Here is a 17,483-nt window from a genome sequence, read left to right on the forward strand (position 1 = left end):
TTTGTTCTAATTGGGCTAAAGCTGAAGGATCATTCCCATTGCTACAATTTTCTCATTTGGTTTGGTTTGTCATATTTACCCTTTGATTCAGCCTTACATGATGACACGTGACTAATCTTGACTAATCTTGACGAAAATTTTAACGGAGTTGATGAAAATGACCATAATTGTATATTTTGATGAGTTAAGAAACCAATGATTAATCGGTACATTTTAAAACACTGCTTTTTGTACTTTATCTTTTGGGTCGTGCTTGGTTTTATGTATGGGATAGAAAAAACTTTTCTCTTACGCAGGAAGCGGTTTATTGCTTCTAGTAAACTCTCTGGTTGTGTTTGAACATGTTTTCAAGGATGTCCCATGGATTGCTTGTAGATTTAATTTCTTGCGCATTTGCAAGTCTTGGAGTTTTATGTATCATTTCGCATACGCAAGCTATGAAGAAGAGCAATACTGATAACATCAAGAATTCGAAGGATATCAAAGCTCCTGGCAGCAAAGTTGGAACAGCACTATCGTATTTACAGACGCCGATTTCTCGACAGATGCTATAGCTAAATATTGGACATTGAAAGAATGAGGTGCTCTTTGCGACCCCGCTTTGCAGTTTGATCAGTTGAATGAAGGTCCGTCTCAAAATTACTTTTCAAAGCATTCTATCATATTCCATGGCTGCATTTCAAGTACTCAAAACAAAGTTTGTAATAATACCTGAGATAAAAGAATAAATCAAGTTTCATATGTTCACCAATAATCTCGGCAAGAACACAATCCGTCTTTGAAATGGTGGAACCTCTTAGCATCTCGCATGATGAGTTCTCTACCTACAATTTTCGAAATGATCTTCAGTGCGTTATGGCAATCGCCACAAACACGAAGATTCTTGATAACCCTAATAGTTGAACGAGCTGAGCTGCTGATGAGGCCATGAGCAAGAGCAAGTCTCTCACTATGGGCAAGCAGAGCATCTTCCTTGCCTTCCTGATCTATGTCATGTAACACAAATCTAGTCTCCGGAATGTAGCCTGCCTCCTTCATCTGTTCCCTTAAACCCCTAAGTTGAGCATAAATCTCATCGTTCTCAGGATGCGATTTATCACCTGCTCGATATTCATGGACTCGGCTCCTCACTTCTAAAAGATTTTGTGCTGCTATTTTTTTCTTCTCTTTCTCCTTTACCAGGTCAGATTCTTTGACAGGAATAAGGCCAGCCTTTGATTGCTCATCCAAGCAGGAGGGATCTAGCTGCTCAATAAGCTCCGCACACCGGTCCCCAAGCTCCAACTGCCCATGAACTCTACAGTGATTCATCAGGGTCTTCCAAACATCGACATTAGGTTCCAATGGCATCTTTTCAATGAATTCCAAAGCTTCATCCAGATGGCCCGTACTTCCTAACATATCTATTACACTCACATAATGATCCATATTTGGGACAATAGCATAATCTTTGCTCATCGATTCAAAATGCAGCAATCCCTCGTTAATATCTCCCACGACACTACAAGCGTATAAAACCCCAATGAACAATTGGCCATCAGGTTTCAAGCCTGCTTTCTTGAATTGGGTAAATAGATCAATGGCATCTTCTCCAAGACCATTCTTAGCAAACCATGTTATCATAATGTCCCACGATGTCAAATTCCGATTTGGCATCTTGTTGAAAACCAAAAATGCGTTGTCCATAGAACCACATTTAGAATACATCTCCAAGATTTTGTTGTACGTACTCACATTCAAAGTAGGCAATAATCTTGTAATGTTGTCATGAACAACTTTTGCTTCTTCTAAAGCCTTAGCCTCACCACATGCCTGCATTAACCGTAAATAGAGAAGCAAATCCACATGAACATGCTGCTTCTCTAGCAGTCCCAAGATATCCACAGCCTCCTTAACTTTCCCCTCCTTGCAAAAACGATCCAACTCTTCAAGACTGGAACTAGATGGGCTATTTTCCGAAGCCTCAATCAATTGTCCTTCAGGTTTTGACTCACTTCCTGCGTGAGAATCCACTATCATATTTTGAAAAGCATCTGAATTTGTCGGATATTGTCCAGCATGGGGGCTTTGCTGGTATTGCCCATGACTAGGGTTTTGCTGGTATTGCCTATAACTAGGTTGTTGCTGATACTGTTCATATCCATAACTAGAATTCTGTTGATGTTGTCCATAACTAGGGTTCAGCTGATGCAATTCAGAATAACCATTGGTATTTTGCTGATGCTGTGCATAACTTTGCATAAAATTCTGATTTGGGTTTGCCTGAGACCCCGGATTTCCTTGTGATTTATAACAATCGAGGTTCTGTCTGACTTCTATGGAAGGCTCCTTCCCAGGCACATATGATTTCTGTATATTTCCATTTCCTAAATCTTTCCCATGCAAGTTTGGGGTTTTTTGCAACCCTCTATTTTCATGACCGTAATACCCTCTAAAATTACCATTTTGTTGAACTGGGTCATTCAGAAATTCGTTGCCTGTGCTTCTCCAGAAAGGCCCATTGTTACTTTGACTATACTGATTTGAGCTCTGCTGGGGATCCCATGAACCATCAGTGCATGCCCCATTTAGTTTCTGTTGCAACTGCCCACTATTTTGACTATAATACCCAGTATCAGTTCCACTTTGCTTGGATGTATTGATCCTACTCTGTGTAAAAATTAATTGAAATAAAATCACTATGTGGCCCACAGTTAAGCAAATTTGGTATTTTAAAACTGCAAAGAAGAAACAATAGTGCAGTTAAGTTGCTAACCTGATGCTCAGCCTCAAATTCCTCGTGCTCATGACCCATAAATGCAGACGCACTGGAACAGGAAGTAAAGGTGGCGTGGGTGGAGGAAAGAGAAGATCGCTGAAACAGCGTCATTGAAGAGGAAGATGGTGATAAGATGAGGAGTCGAAAGCTGTGTTCGAGACATGAGGATCTCTGTGAGGCTAGGGTTCGGACCTGAGCTGAAGGTGCTTGTACCACTCGCTTCCACATTTTGCTCAGTTAGGCAGTTGTGTTTCACTTTCACTGCAAATGCATTAAGAATCAAAACTGATACGATCAAGGTAAAAAAAGAATAAAATAAAAAATTAGAACCATGAGCTGAATTATTCATTAATGGCTCGACCGAAATTGTTGACAAAAGTATAATATCTGAATTTCTTTTGGGAAATGTTATTAGCACCCCAAAAAATTCATTTTACAGTCCTTTAGTTTTTGAATTAGGAAGGAGTGCAAGATGACCTTTTTGGAGTTCAAATAGTAGCTCCCTGGTCCCTTTCGTAATGGGCGGCTTCTCATGAATCTTTATTGTATTTTCAGTCTTATAGATCAAGGGGCTCTTTATTTTGTGTGTACCTATAAGTGGGGAGCGGGGGCAGTTTGGAATGTGAACTCCCGAATCAAATTTCACAATATATTAAATCACAATTCTTATACCCTAAACAAAAGCCCCAAATTCAACCCCAAAATGTAAAACGCAATTAGACTTGAAATTAAATCTTACTATATCCCAACTACTAAATTAAAAACAAATGAAAGACTAAAAGCTGAAAAAAAAACAATCAGATGAATAAACACAATACCTAAAAATATGACTTAATTCCAAGAAATTTGAAAGTTGAATGAGTGATTATCGGTGGCAGAGCCAGGAATTTACAACAATGGGGTCAAAAAATAGCTTTCAAAAATCGATCATACTTTCATTTAAAAATAGATTTCAAACTCAAATCCAAAATCCTACGTACACTCATAGCTCTCACTCAAACAAATAACAAGTAGAGAATACGAAAATACATAACAATTTCTCTAGCACCAATATGAGTGATTGCTCAAAGGAGAGCAAAAGATGAAGCAATCCAATGAGAACACTGAAGCAGCAACTGCTGCCTTCTCTAAATAGTGCCCCATGTTTTTCTCACTCTCTGCGTATGCTTCTCTCTCAAAATGGTAGACCCGACTACGCTCTTTTTCAAATGGGAGAGCCCAATGCTCTCCCTGGTGTAGCTCTCATCTCTCTCCTCTGCTCACAAATTGGATTTGTCGACAGACAGCTCTTCTCTCTTCTGCTGCTGCTCAAAACCAAAAGGCATAACAAATGCCTTAATATATATTGGATGCTGCCACAACAAAAGGCTCTGCCTTCTCTCCCATGCATTATAAAACCAAAGTCATCAGCCTTTCTTTTTCTTTATTCTTCAAAAAACCAAAGCAATGCCTCTTCCTATTTTTTTCTCTTTTTTGCACTGAAAGAAAAAGAGTGGCCGAAAAATCTTATTGGGGTCAATGAATCCCATTGCACCCGCCTTGGCTCCGCTAATCACTGATTATAATAAAAAAAGGAAGAGCCTTGCCACGATATCAGAGTCGAAGAGGCTGAGAAGAGTGAGAAGTCGTCCTCTGCAACTCCGTCGTCGTCTCAGCAGCTCAGCAGTTCAGCTGGACTGGAGAAATGGGTGTTCCAGTTCCCACCATTGATACCAATGCATACAAAAGCAAAATACACCAAAAACTGACAACATATAAACCCTAAACCCATAAACCCACGACTTCTTCCATCAACAATTCCAAAACCCATCAATCATTTCATACAAATTTTCGAACCCAATCAATCATTTCATTCATTCATTCAGCAAATTAATTAAAACCCATCAAACTATATGTATATGCAATGTAGTACTGAAAGATAGAACCAACAAAAACCGAATATTTAACCTAAAAGAAAATACCTGAAAATATCCTTTCGACTTTGAATATTTTCAGCAAAAGCAAGCCCTCTTGTCCTTGTATGCCAAACCGAGTGCCCTTGTCCTTTTTGCGGTGAGTAGAATTTGAAAGAGGAAGAGCCGCTGGAGAGAGACTGAGATTGACAACCTCTGACGGCGGCAACGAAAGGAAGAGAGGGCGGTACAAGACAGTGTGAGCGAGGGAGCAAGTGAAACGGGAGTGGTAAATTGGAAATGGGTTGTATCGGGTCAGGTTTGGGTTGTGGATTGGAATTTAATGGGTCACAAAATCTCCAACCTAATACAACCATTTTCCGTAATTTCGTATTATTGAACTCGTCGTCTATAAGAATTGAAACTAACACTTTTATTCACAATTAAGGGATATCACTAAACCCTAAACCTTAAACACTTTTATTCACATATAAGGTTTAGGTTGGTAGATAATGAAAAATATTGTAGTTACGAGCCAAACACGTGGTTAACTCCATATTAAGTTTCTAACTAGTGAACACTTGAGTACTTTTAATTTAAACTCATTTTATTTATCAATATTCTTATTTGTATGAGCATAAGTGAGTGTCCCTATATTTTAAAGGGGAGTGCTAGCAACTTTTGCATTTTGACAATTTTACTTTAACAAATGACGTGTCATTAAATATCTTTTTTTGTGTATAAAAGATGATACGTGTCATTTATTAAAGTGAAATGGTCCAAATGCAAAGGTTGCTAGTATTTTTTTTTTTTTAATTGAATTTGCATTTTCAAAGCTATAAGTTTAGTGCGTGTAATTAGCTAACGAGGATTTCTATGGAGACTCCTAGACTCACTTCTGGGTTCTAGTGGAATCACATTAGATGAAAAGAAGTGAGAAAGTTGAAATGAGAAGATTGCTACCACTCCCTATTAGAATTTATTGAAGGGGTTCTACCAATCAAGATATTGGTGTTAATGATTAACATCTTGAACCACCGAAAAAAATTCTAAACCCTAAACCCTAGACACCCATTCAAGAATATTATGGTTTTTCTCATAAATGCGAGTCCATTAGGTTTTTCCCCTGTAAATACGTAGATACTTGGGAAGCGGGTTTGCAATTGTTACGCAGGTATTTAGGCTACTGGTTCGACTTGGGTCTGCAGCTTGAGAAAGGCATTCTCAAACCCAAACCAACAAGGCTCTTCGCATTGCGAGGGTAAAAAGAAACGTCTATTGTACACAGCCGTACCCTTGTTTGTAAAGAAGAAGTTTTCACAACTCAAACCTGTGACCTTTCGATCACAAAGAAGCAACCTTTTCGAAGGCTAGCCCTCGGTCTGCAGCTTGAAAAGATTAAGAAAAATCACTTTGCTGACGGAGACATGGTTCAGAAAAATCGAACATCTCCAAATCCGATTCTTGCTTTCGATTGCATTCTTTGGATTAACCAAAAGGACGTCACATATATCATTTCTATACAATCCAGCATAACGTTTGCTATCCTACTTCACCATGAAGATCTACAACAACAAAAGGAAGGCAAACTGAGATCGACTTCCTCCATACATGCAATGTTCCGGTCCTATCTTTGTACATCTTGATTTTCTTGCCTAGGGGGTTCCGCTTCCGCATAAACTTGTCCTTGCTCTCTCACGTCTCTGAACATAGAAAGAAGGGAATTGAGGCCGCCTTCAGAGGACGCCCCTCCCAAGATCCATAACAAAAGCGAACTGAATGAATTCATACTGCCGGGGTTGGGACCATTCTCTGCTTGATTCAGGTCAGCTTGGCCCGGCACCTGAGGGTTTCCCACCCTGTCTAGGTTGTCATTACCTGACTGATCTTGAAGCCCGGGAACTTCTGCTGCATTCGATGGCACCGCTGGATTGGATCCAGATCTCAGCCCGGGTCCAGATGCCAACTCAGAATTAACAAGGCCGGGATTTCTTGTGTTAAATCTTGTGATCTGTACAGTTGAGGCAAGGAACGTTGAGGAGGTAATGTGGAAATCTGGGTGTTGCTGGAGCTGAGATCGCCGATTTTGGATAAACCTCAGTAGAGTTGGTACCTGCAGGGAGTGCACCGAGATAATAACTGTTTAAACTTCGACTAATTAAGGCTATTACAGATCCCAACAATATAGACCACACTCAAATCTTCCGTAAATGATTTATTCTTGTAAAAGTTATGCCTCTGATCTCTCCTCAAACTATGAAAATACACAAAGGCTATGGTAGTTTCAGCAGTAAAAGTTTGATTACGGTGGTCCACCATAAAACGTCAAGCAATGAAACAGAGGGTTTTCCAGTTGCTCCCGGCTGGAAGATGGACCTCTTCTTTTTTATCGGTTTCAATATTCTTTTCTTCTGGCTTCTTTTCCAATGAATAACAAGAATTTAAACACAAATATTTTTAACACCCGTGAAATGTAGCACACATACGCATGCACATCTACCATCTGAATCTAGGAACTTCATTATTCATCTGCTCAAACAAGCAGTGCAAGCAAAGGGAACCAACTGAGACTACCATTGCTATATCGTAGGGAACCAAACTTTACAAAAGACCGTGCCATTCAAAAAATATTTTCATATGTACAATAAGCCAGGTCCAAAAAGGGAAAATTCTACACAATAAGGATTACCTCGAAACGGTTCCAGAAGTATAGAATGAGATGCAGCATAAAAGCGGCAGCCGTAGACAGAGCCAAATAAGAAAAACCTGCAAACAGTTTGAAAGCAGGATTTTATCAAGAAAACGAAAAATAGTTTCCATCTACCAGTAAAGTAAGAAGTAATACGTACCATAAGCATAGGAAAAGAAATAGATGTGGAAAACCAGAAAGTAGATCAAAAAGAAGCGGGGAAAGAACTTCATAGAAATGGGCGTCCGGACACTGCAAGAAGGGCAATCAAACGAGAAGAGCATGACACAAATTAGAAATTTGGTAAAAGTAGGGTCTGCACACTGGATGGGAAAATTAGCCTCGAAGAGGTGCCATTATATAATCCTTTTCTAACATCATATCTTAAGCCAATTTAATCTGCTGACTCACAACATCAAAGCCCTTGATCAAGGAAATCTACTACAGAGATCAAAGGAGTGCCAACTAAAGCCTAACCCCGCCTCAAAATTGGTTAGTACTAACTTTAACTAACTTTCAGGTAATATTTTATCCACATTAAGCCCAGAACTACGAACCTAAAATAGGCCTACCCACCAGATTCGAAAGAGCAACAAGTTTGAGCAATCATCACATTGTCTAGACCCCATATCTGATATATCTTACGACTAACATAAGGCCTAATGAAAATATGAACTCATGCATTGATTAATGACAGCACGATTCCCCATCACATGACCTGTGGAAAGGAATGAGAGTCTCAGAGTGAATGATTTTTCAAATGAAACGTACTCATTATGTGTACAGGCATGGGCACCCAATAATTTTCCTGCCACTATTTATAAGGGAGAGAACGAAACCTGATCAGCGTGAAAAGTTCGCTCAACCAGACAAGTATGAGGACCATAAAAGCCAACAGTTGATCATCATAAAACTCGAACAGAAAAAATAATATACCGATCATTATCTGCAAAACCAAAAATAGTTTGGCAAGAAAATGTGGATATCCAAATTTTCATTTGCAAGTAAAAATAAGTAAATGAATAAATAAAATCCAAAAAACTCATTGACCGGGTACGTATTGTGTTGATGGTGAACAAAAAAGATGTACACTTACCGGCACAAAGACAAGTGATTCAATTACATGCACAAAAATTAACTGGAAAGTTGGAAGCTGATGACGAGCGTGGTGTTGAAGCTGCACTGCAATAATTTGACAAAAGTAAGCACCAAAATATAGAGGAAGGATAAAGAGGATGTATGACACACTGGGAAACAAAATGATACTCTTCAAATCAGGGAAACAAAATGGATGATGTTTTCTATGAATAAAACTTTAAATTTGATAGTAACACATGAATAAATGCTATTTCTGGATTTAACGTCAAAACACAATTAAGAGTTTCATAACATACATTATTTCATTGTCTCAAGGAGGGGACAGAAGAAAACACTAATGGAGGCAAGTATTGTGAATGGAGCTAGCATCAGCATTTTGCTTTATCCAGAATACACAAAATTAAGTGACACAAACCTGTGAACTTCAGCATGCGAGTCTGTGTCTCTCTCAATGTGAACGACACAGACATGGTGGTTGTAAAGAACACAAAAATAGACATCATAAGCACACCACATTTTGTCACCAGGTAGTCTGCAAAGAAACCAAATCAAGCCAGAACTTTTATTAGCATAATGCTTATATTATTGGAAAAGAGTAAAATAAGTTTTAAGACTTTTTTTTTTCATAAATACTTGATATTTTTAGTTAGCCTAAGGTGCCTGATATGTAGCATATTTTTCTTACAAGTGTCCTCAGTTGATTGTTTGGCCAAATTTAATTCCATAAAGTGTGTTATAACATCCGTACTTTTACAGTCTTTTCAAATAACCAAATTAACCATTATTGTAAAACCGAAAGTATCACAGTTTTAAACATCATTACATACATTCCACATGTCCGCCCTTTATAAAATGTCTTTCGGAAAGCAAAATTATAGATCTATAAATCAAGACCCATAATCAATATTATGAAAATAAAAAAATAGAATAAACTAATGCAGCTGTTGTACAGCTACTTTAACCAAACCATCCAAAATCCTACATCGCAGTTGCCACCTAGCCAAAATCCTACATCGCAGTTCCCACCTAGCGAAAATTCTCTGTTGTCTTGCAATCACTTTCCATACAGTTCAAACCCATGTAACTCTCCTATTGCTCCCAAACTAACCCCCATCCCACCAATTAATCTCAAAAACATTATTCCTGCAAATACATTACGGATTCAAATTTCCCAATATATCAAAGACTCAGAAATACATTAATGCACTCAAGTAATGTTGTACCAACTTAGTTCTTCGTGTAGTGATACTTGTCTTCCCAAAATTGACAGAGATGAAAAGTTTAATACCCCCTCCCCGATTGATTAAAGAAAAAACAAGTATTCTCATGCTGTCACAGGTGCTTTACAGAAAAACAAAAAGGTGTCTGTAGTATACTTAACATGTACATTATGTATTCTTTGTTCTTTATGTATTTGAGAAGTAGATGCACTATTTTTCAACAAAATATGAATTTTATTTTATATGCCTCAACAATAAGTGCTTCTCAGAATTGCAAATTTCACACAAAATGGCTGATGTAAAAGAAAAGCCATGCCATCTTATAACTTCATGAGAAAAGTCATGTTTACAAGTGAAATTCATAATGAAACAACATTGCACAAGAATGAAAATAGAAGGCACAAGTCAACAAACCTCCAAACCTTGCAGGGCCTTGTGGCGGTTCTTGTACATAACTAAGATTAAAAAACTCCTTTGTCTGAAAATTATAAAGATATCCTGCAATGTGTATCATAACAAGCTTAGGCACAAATCCTGAAACTCACTCTCAAGTGGCATTTTTGCCTCTAATTTAATTAATGCTCTCCTCCAAACGTCCTAACTTGTTTAAGAATACAAGATATTGAAAGTAAAAAGGAAATTAACTGCTAATTTACCTTGTCCAGGTGAACTCAATAAACTATTTATTAAAATAGTATCATATCCAACAAATCTGTTAATGAGTAGCTGCTGCCACCTGGTGATTTAACGTAAATAAACCACAACAATCAAAATACATACTAGTTTACAACTCCCATATGCTTATTAACGACTCAAAATTACAAATCCATATAACCACAATATTTCTTAAATGTATAATGCTTTTATGAGAAAAGAAAATGAAAGTAAAAGGTGCACCATGAATATCCATTGTTGACCAATTGCAAATATTAGCACATATCAGCAATATATTCACCAGATTCCTGAATTATTGAGCTATATTCGATCCCAACCAGGCTAAGTTAATAAGATCTCCCAAGTGTCTCATCTTATTGAGAAATAATTTTAAAAAAATTGTTAATTTAGTAACGACCTATCCAAGCCTAAAGAAAAGTATGGCTACTATCTGTGTATACAACATAGAAATATATTAACAAAAACAACAATAAAAATTGCAAATAAATAAATCACAATATTACTGATTAAAAACAAAAATGAACACTCCTGCATATGACAGGTAAGCTGTAAGCTGTAAGATGTTTGATTTAAGAAATACAACAAAGCCAATGCAGACAACTGATGCTTCATTTTTCATGCTACAAGCACTTGGGTTAAGTTAACTTTGATTTAATGTATGGGTTCTAGACCAAAATTTCACTACCAAAATCAAAAGCACGCTACCCAAACCAATATATGTAGTTATTCTGAGGAGATAAAATCATTACCTGTTCCCAAAACAAGAATGCCGACCTGATATGCTAATGTTTACAGTACGAATATTATGCTGAGACCTGACATTTTCAGGTAGTAAGAAATAACCCTGAAAACAAAGTTGATAAAGACATTAGAAAACTATCACAAAACAAGCTTCTGAAGCCAAAACCTGTACAGTCCAACTCATCAGAAAGTTCAGGAGATACGAGTGGAAATAAACTATTCCGTGGAAAATTTACCTTTTCCATAGTGTACAAATAAGTTGGTTCAAAAGTTTTGCTTCTGTTCTCAAGCCACTGCACTGAAACAGATTCAAAACAAGTTGTCAATAACAATGACATTCAGTTCTCATAAGTTCATGAAAGGCTGTTGAGAACTGATACAAAATGTTCCAGTGCAATCCTAATCGGTGAACTTTTATAATGGCTATCAAGTAACGATAACTAGAAACATGGGTTCAGATCTCATGTTTCTTTTCCTAATTGCTGCCTCTGGTTCCTGCAGCCAGCCCCAAACACAACTGGACAATAAACACAAAACCTTTACCCAACCCAATGACTGAAAATAAAAGGAAAGCCCATATAATACTTGGACAATGATGCCTAAAAGAAGGTAAGGAACCTAACTGTGTCCAAAATAAAAGTATATATAGTTGAAATCTCTCTTACTAGTAAAAAGCAAAAACAAAAAACAAAAAAATTAACTGCTCAACCATTGCTTTACACAGCAGGCACCAATACAAGAAATAAATAATGTTCACGCAACCTGCATACAAGTTAAGCCTGTCCAAATGAAGTATGCGCAACCACTTGGGAATATCAAGATCTAAATGTATCCCTGCAATGTTCTGCACTTCAAAATAAAAATCAGCATAAAGGACTTCAAACTACAATACAAGAAATAAATAATGTTCACATAAACCATGTTCATATAATCTGTTTCCAAATATGAAATTGGTCAAATGCATGAGAGAGAGAGAGAGAGAGAGAGAGAGAGAGACTGCAAGTGGCAATTATTACAATGTTAAAGGAATCTGCAGGTAGGATGAAACTACAAAGAAAAATTAGAAGGGGAAGAAAGGCTTATTCAAAATCCTTCAAATGTCAAGGTAAAGTGGGGTTACAACAAGGTGGATAGAGCCATTTTTTCTTTATTTAAAAGAAGAGACGTGCACATGGCAATTTCAGTAATGATAATTTTCAACATGAACTAGATGAAATCTAAGGTATATGGACCTTGAAACATAACATGCTGCCATTATTGGAGGTTTACATAATTATGCAATGATGTTAGAACATGGGCACCTATTTTGGGACACCTAAAAACAAAAGGATGGAGAAAATTTGAAACACAAGGCGATATATAAATTTCCTACTATGACAAAGAAATTCACATCAGCATATTAAAAAGCACATAGAACACCCTATAAGATAGCAGTAATAGTAGAAAGTAATAACATAGCTACAAAGTATAGAAACCAACCACAAATCAATTTATGCACATTGGTTTTACCAATGATTTTGGTAAATAGAAAAGAGGGTCAAGAATTTTTGTAAGTTCCAAGCAATGTTTTAAAAGGCCAAGGCGTAGGCAAGCATTTTAGGATAGCCCCACCTAGGTGAAAGCCTTGAGGTTCGCCTTACGGGACCTAAATTTTTTAATATATATATACACATGTATATATATTACATATTAAAAAATATAATACTTTGTACAACAAATATCCTTTGTTATTCAAAAGTGCACAAGTCATAAACAAGTTTAACTCACAAACATACAAAAAAAAAAAAAATCATTCATCTAAATATGGTCCACATACATCCCCTGCCCACTCTCTTTCCCTCCCTACACTCTCACTTTCCCTCTTTGCTGGGTGGTGGCGGTGCTGCTCAGTTGGTGGTGTCGCACGAAGAAGAGAATGGAGGGTTTCAGTGTTTCACAGAGAAGAAGAAGAACGCGAGGCTTCGAGGACTCAAGTTTCAAACGAAGAAGACTGAGAATAAGTTTTATAAAAATAAAATAAAAACACCCTGAACACCCTAAAGGCGCGCGTCAACCACCTAGGCACGCGTCTACCATGTCTAGGTGAGTTTTCGTCTACTCCCACTAGGCAAAGGCGTTTTCACCCCCACCCTGCCTCCAAAGCCACCTAGGCGCGCCTCAGGCGCGTTTATTAAAACATTGGTTCCAAGTATAATAATTCGGCTGTTAATATTCAATTGCCTCGGTCTACTTACCCACAAATTTCCAATGACATGTGTTCCATGTTTCCGAAGAACTGACAAGAGACGGGGACACATTTTCCACAGTTTGTTAAAGTAAGTATGTGCCGCTTTAACTGTCTCTTTCATAAGTAAAAGAAAACTACTATGCCTCTCCTTTATTTCATTTTTGACAACTGCATCATCAAGTGTTACCATAGTGTTCAGGCTATTGGTAGAGCTATCCGTCTGTTGATCCCGAACTTCAGTATCAGCCTTCAATGCCAACTTACCCCTCCTAACACCAGAACCAATCCAATTCAACCAAAATTTTGCAGCAAAAAATGTCAATCCATCTCCATCTAGATTAGCAAATTCTAATTTATACATTACAGATTTTGTGTCTGGGGCATCATCTATCACATTGGTGAATTCTGACTCATTCTGCGACCACAGCCCTGCACTAGTTATCTAAATGAAAACAACAAAAGTTAGTATTTTAAGAGATGCCAGTTAGGCCATGATAAGAAACAAATCAAGTCTACTGTAACATGCAACCTTGTCCAGGAAAGAAAAGCAGACCATTTGAGCTTCAAAAGAAATTTAAAATAAGCACATCTGAATTTTTTCAAAGTAATATATAATACTGAGTACAAAATTTGAACACAGGTCTAGCACGGAACTAAAACTATAATATCAATCTTTTTTCAGTAAACTCACAAAAATAATCACAAAGCTTAAAACTAAATAACCAAGGAACTTCAGAAAATACTGTTGCTTCAGTTCAGAAATTCTGATAGCTTTGCATTTGTTCTTATTACGCAACAAAATGGACCACAGGCATCAATACGATTTACAAAAAGCTTTCTGAAAGCATGGAAAAAATTAAAAAGTTTGAGAAATAGAAGACACGACATACCTTAATTTGAATAATTTGCGCTTCTGTTGTTTCAACGCCAGAAAGTTCACTTGAACAGCCAGGCTTCAAGTGCAAGGGAGTCATGGTTAATCCAAAAGCTGACAAGTTACTATGGAGGAAAATAAAAATTCAACGAGGAAAACACAAAGCAGGCATACGTGTGGAGCACAGCTAAACCAATTATGTAAGCATTTCCGTGAAAACTAAAATGATCAGAACTTAAGGGTATAGGGGATGCAAAGAAAAATACATTCTCAACAAATAAAAGCACATATATGGTGGGAATTAGTTTCATTGAATCGTGATTTATGAAGATACAAGTTTTATCGGCACTCAAGCCCCTCTGGCTTTATATAAAAAATTCTACAACTACAATCAGTTGATTTCAAATATGAAACAGGATAAACAAAACAAAACACAAAATCTGTATGGACACTACTGGTAACATCAAGGCTATAGAAAAAGAAACTCGACCGCAACTGATTGTCTATTCAATTTCAACTTTGTAAAGACGCTTGCAATCAAGAAGACCAACTAATATGAGCTCACCCACCCATGTTACTGTGAAGTGTGAACTCACAAAGTAAAATCCATGTCTGCAAAACTAAGACCTAAAATTGATCAAGAATTTACACCAACGGAACTCAAATTGAAATGCAAATGGTGAAGAATTACACGAACCAAGCTCGAATTGATCAAAACCCTAACAAATACAAAACTACTAAGGCAAATGTAAGCACAAATTGCAATTCTCCAGCTGAATTTCAAAGTCAAAAACCCTAAAACAGCATAAAAATCTGACAAGGAAGTAAGTAGGGAGAAGAGAAACCTGCTGAACGTAATTGGCGTGCATAACAACGAGAATACAGAACAAGGTGATGGCAATGAAGAGGTAGAGATACTCCAAAGCAGCTCTCACTTTCGGCGTCAGGATCTGCGAGAACCGCTCTTGTACTCGGATGAAGGTCTGCTCCGCATCCATGTCTTCTTTTACTTTTCTCTCCGATATTTCGATCTCCTTATCTACTTTCTACATAACGTGAGAAGTTCAGGATTGAGAAACGAGGATTTTCCCGGGAAAGTGATGGAAAACTGACTACGTCATTGTGTTTGAAGGAATGGGTGATCTGACTTTTCCCACTTCTAACCCCTCTGGGCAAAACCGGTTGTGTTTGCGGCCTTCATGTCAAATTCCACATCGTGTCGTATAACGAGTATAATTTAAATCCAAATTTGACCCGTATATTCGTCAGTGTCATGAAACAAAAGAAAATAGGGATTTTAATGAAAAATCTGGTACGGTTTATTTTAACGAAAAATTACATTTTTATACTATAAAATAAATCATGTTACTATTTATTTTACCCTTTATTTTGTCATTATCGTTAAAACTTAAACATTTCAAGTATTTTTCATTAGTTTTTCTAAGAAAATAAGGATAATGTTTACCAAAAAAAAGAGAAAATAAGGATAATTAAATGTAATACTAATTTTGTAGTCAATGATTTTTTTTTTTTTTTCAACATTTTGTAGTCAATGACTAGATCTTTGAGGTTTCATTTATCAATTTAGGTTCATTTACTTTTAATTCATGTTTAAATTTTGAGGATGTCACTTTGTACTTCAATTTGGTGGTATTCCTCTTCATTTGTAAGTAAAAGGTCTTAGGTTTAATTCTAGCTAAAAATGAATTTGAACCATATTATTGCTAGCCAATCCCCTTCCCCTTAATATAGATAATATCGTTTGTCCGAACAAAAAAAAAAACTCTTAGGAGATATCGTGGAGTAGGGGTGAGAAGGTAGTCCCTGAATTCTTTGTACTAGTCCGTGATTTTGGAGCTAGTGGATTGCATACCATTATTAGTTACCATGGTGTGCGGAATTCAAACCAACATATAATGTTCTTCTAGATGAAGGACTTGATCACTGCTTCGATTATTCGAGATAAGGGTTCGGCTTTGACCCACTTGGGAAGGTAATCAGTTGCTACTATTAGATATTCTTTGTTGCCCTTGGCTTTTTAAGCGGACCAACGAGATATATGCCCCAAGCAAGGTGTCGAGCTCTTTCGCATGTTGATGGTTCATCGGCGCATATCTTTGATGCTTGTTGCATGTTTGTGCACAATCTAAAGGCATCTTGCCTCATAGTTGGCCAATAATAATGATTCCAAGGACATGAGGTGTTGGGCAGGATGGTTTAACTGTTTGCTTTTCAACGATTTCAACCTTGACGAATTCAATGGCCATTTTGCTCAGCTGATGATGATGATACCTTCTGCTTCTGGAACGAGGTGTAACTAAATTTGTGGATGGAAGCATAGAAGCTTGCCTTCCTTATGGCGAAGGCTCTACTTTAATTGAATTGCATACTTACCGCTGCTAGGAAAAGCCCCAACTACTACTTTTGGAAGCCGAAGCAGCTGTGCCCGGGATTGGTCGTTTTAGGCCGGCTCCCTGCCTTTGACATCCATAGAATTAAATGATGGATTAAATTGCTAAATGTGCGAGTTGGACCATGTATGTGGATGTCGAGAGTAGAGATGGCAAATCAATCTATTGGGTTGTTAGTGGGTATTTGTTAAGGCATGTTTAATTTTATCACTTTAATATAGAGATGCGATTGTAGATGTGATGATGGTGTAAGGTGAAATCAAACTAAATGAGTTTTAATGGGTACCCATTGATAAACGGAATGGGTTCATATGCCACCTCTAGTTGAGAGTATGAATGCCATATTTAGAAGAAGAAAAAACTTTGCATGTGCTTAAAAGTAGTTGTGCTACTTTCCATATTGTCAATTAATTTTATGTTAAAACCTCAATTTCCAATAAGAAAATTTGGCCTTTTCCTTTCAGTGTACCAAAGAATTAAGCTGGTATAGCTAGCTAGCTTTAGTGGTTAAACTGAAGTGTTTCGATTTCATTGTAAATGTAAATGTGAATTGTTTGCCTCTCAATTATTTCAACCGTGATGCCACTTAGTACTACGGTCTAGTGGTTTCTTCGCTTAGAAGTGAGAGGTCTTGAGTTCGAATCTCGTGAATGACGAATTCGATACCAAATTAGGTCGTCCATTGTATGATTTAGCCGAACTCTTTCTCTTCCTAGCGTAAAAATATTGATGTACTTAAAAAAAAAATTTCAATTGTAATTTTATGTTGCTATCTTGATTTGATTTTTGGTCGTAGATAAACAGAGTCTTGGCATGTGTACATCGTACTGTCAGTTTTTGTCAGATACTATTTGTGTTTAATTTCAAATAAAAAAATTCAAATGATTTTTAACCGCAC

The 17,483-nt window shown here is 37.1% G+C and overlaps 2 protein-coding genes across 9 annotated transcripts; both read right to left on the reverse strand.

Annotated features, from left to right (window-relative positions):
- Window positions 1-639: 639 nt before the first annotated feature.
- MEF8S (Pentatricopeptide repeat (PPR) superfamily protein) lies at window positions 640-5,081 on the reverse strand. Of its 4 annotated transcripts, none has more exons than XM_088686492.1 (4): window positions 4,720-4,962; window positions 3,236-3,349; window positions 2,756-3,019; window positions 640-2,649 (listed from the first exon to the last, which is right to left on the reverse strand). In XM_088686492.1, the coding sequence occupies exons 3-4, from the start codon at window positions 2,984-2,986 to the stop codon at window positions 745-747; spliced, it is 2,136 nt and encodes a 711-aa protein (XP_088542618.1). In that variant the 5' UTR covers window positions 2,987-3,019; window positions 3,236-3,349; window positions 4,720-4,962; the 3' UTR covers window positions 640-744. The 4 variants fall into 4 exon arrangements, with proteins under 4 accessions (XP_088542618.1, XP_088542619.1, XP_068341046.2 ...); XM_088686493.1 differs by having other exon boundaries at window positions 3,236-3,385; window positions 4,688-4,959; XM_068484945.2 differs by lacking the exon at window positions 3,236-3,349 and having other exon boundaries at window positions 4,720-5,081.
- A 1,000-nt stretch (window positions 5,082-6,081) lies between these two features.
- LOC137712186 (membralin-like protein At1g60995) lies at window positions 6,082-15,444 on the reverse strand. 5 transcript variants are annotated; one of them, XM_068451311.2, is made up of 15 exons: window positions 15,020-15,444; window positions 14,191-14,253; window positions 13,660-13,742; window positions 13,308-13,569; window positions 11,836-11,917; window positions 11,310-11,371; window positions 11,082-11,176; window positions 10,314-10,393; window positions 10,072-10,155; window positions 8,853-8,969; window positions 8,436-8,521; window positions 8,179-8,285; window positions 7,500-7,591; window positions 7,340-7,416; window positions 6,082-6,763 (listed from the first exon to the last, which is right to left on the reverse strand). In XM_068451311.2, exons 1-15 carry the CDS (start codon window positions 15,170-15,172, stop codon window positions 6,278-6,280), a joined length of 1,929 nt encoding a protein of 642 aa, XP_068307412.2. In that variant the 5' UTR covers window positions 15,173-15,444; the 3' UTR covers window positions 6,082-6,277. The 5 variants fall into 5 exon arrangements, with proteins under 5 accessions (XP_068307412.2, XP_068307422.2, XP_088541806.1 ...); XM_068451321.2 differs by having other exon boundaries at window positions 13,488-13,569; window positions 15,020-15,419; XM_088685680.1 differs by having other exon boundaries at window positions 13,665-13,742; window positions 15,020-15,329.
- Between the last annotated feature and the right edge of the window lie 2,039 nt (window positions 15,445-17,483).

The sequence above is a fragment of the Pyrus communis genome, chromosome 15 (genome assembly GCF_041283825.1).
Source record: "Pyrus communis isolate YQ-2024b chromosome 15, ASM4128382v1, whole genome shotgun sequence".
Taxonomy (NCBI): domain Eukaryota; kingdom Viridiplantae; phylum Streptophyta; class Magnoliopsida; order Rosales; family Rosaceae; genus Pyrus; species Pyrus communis.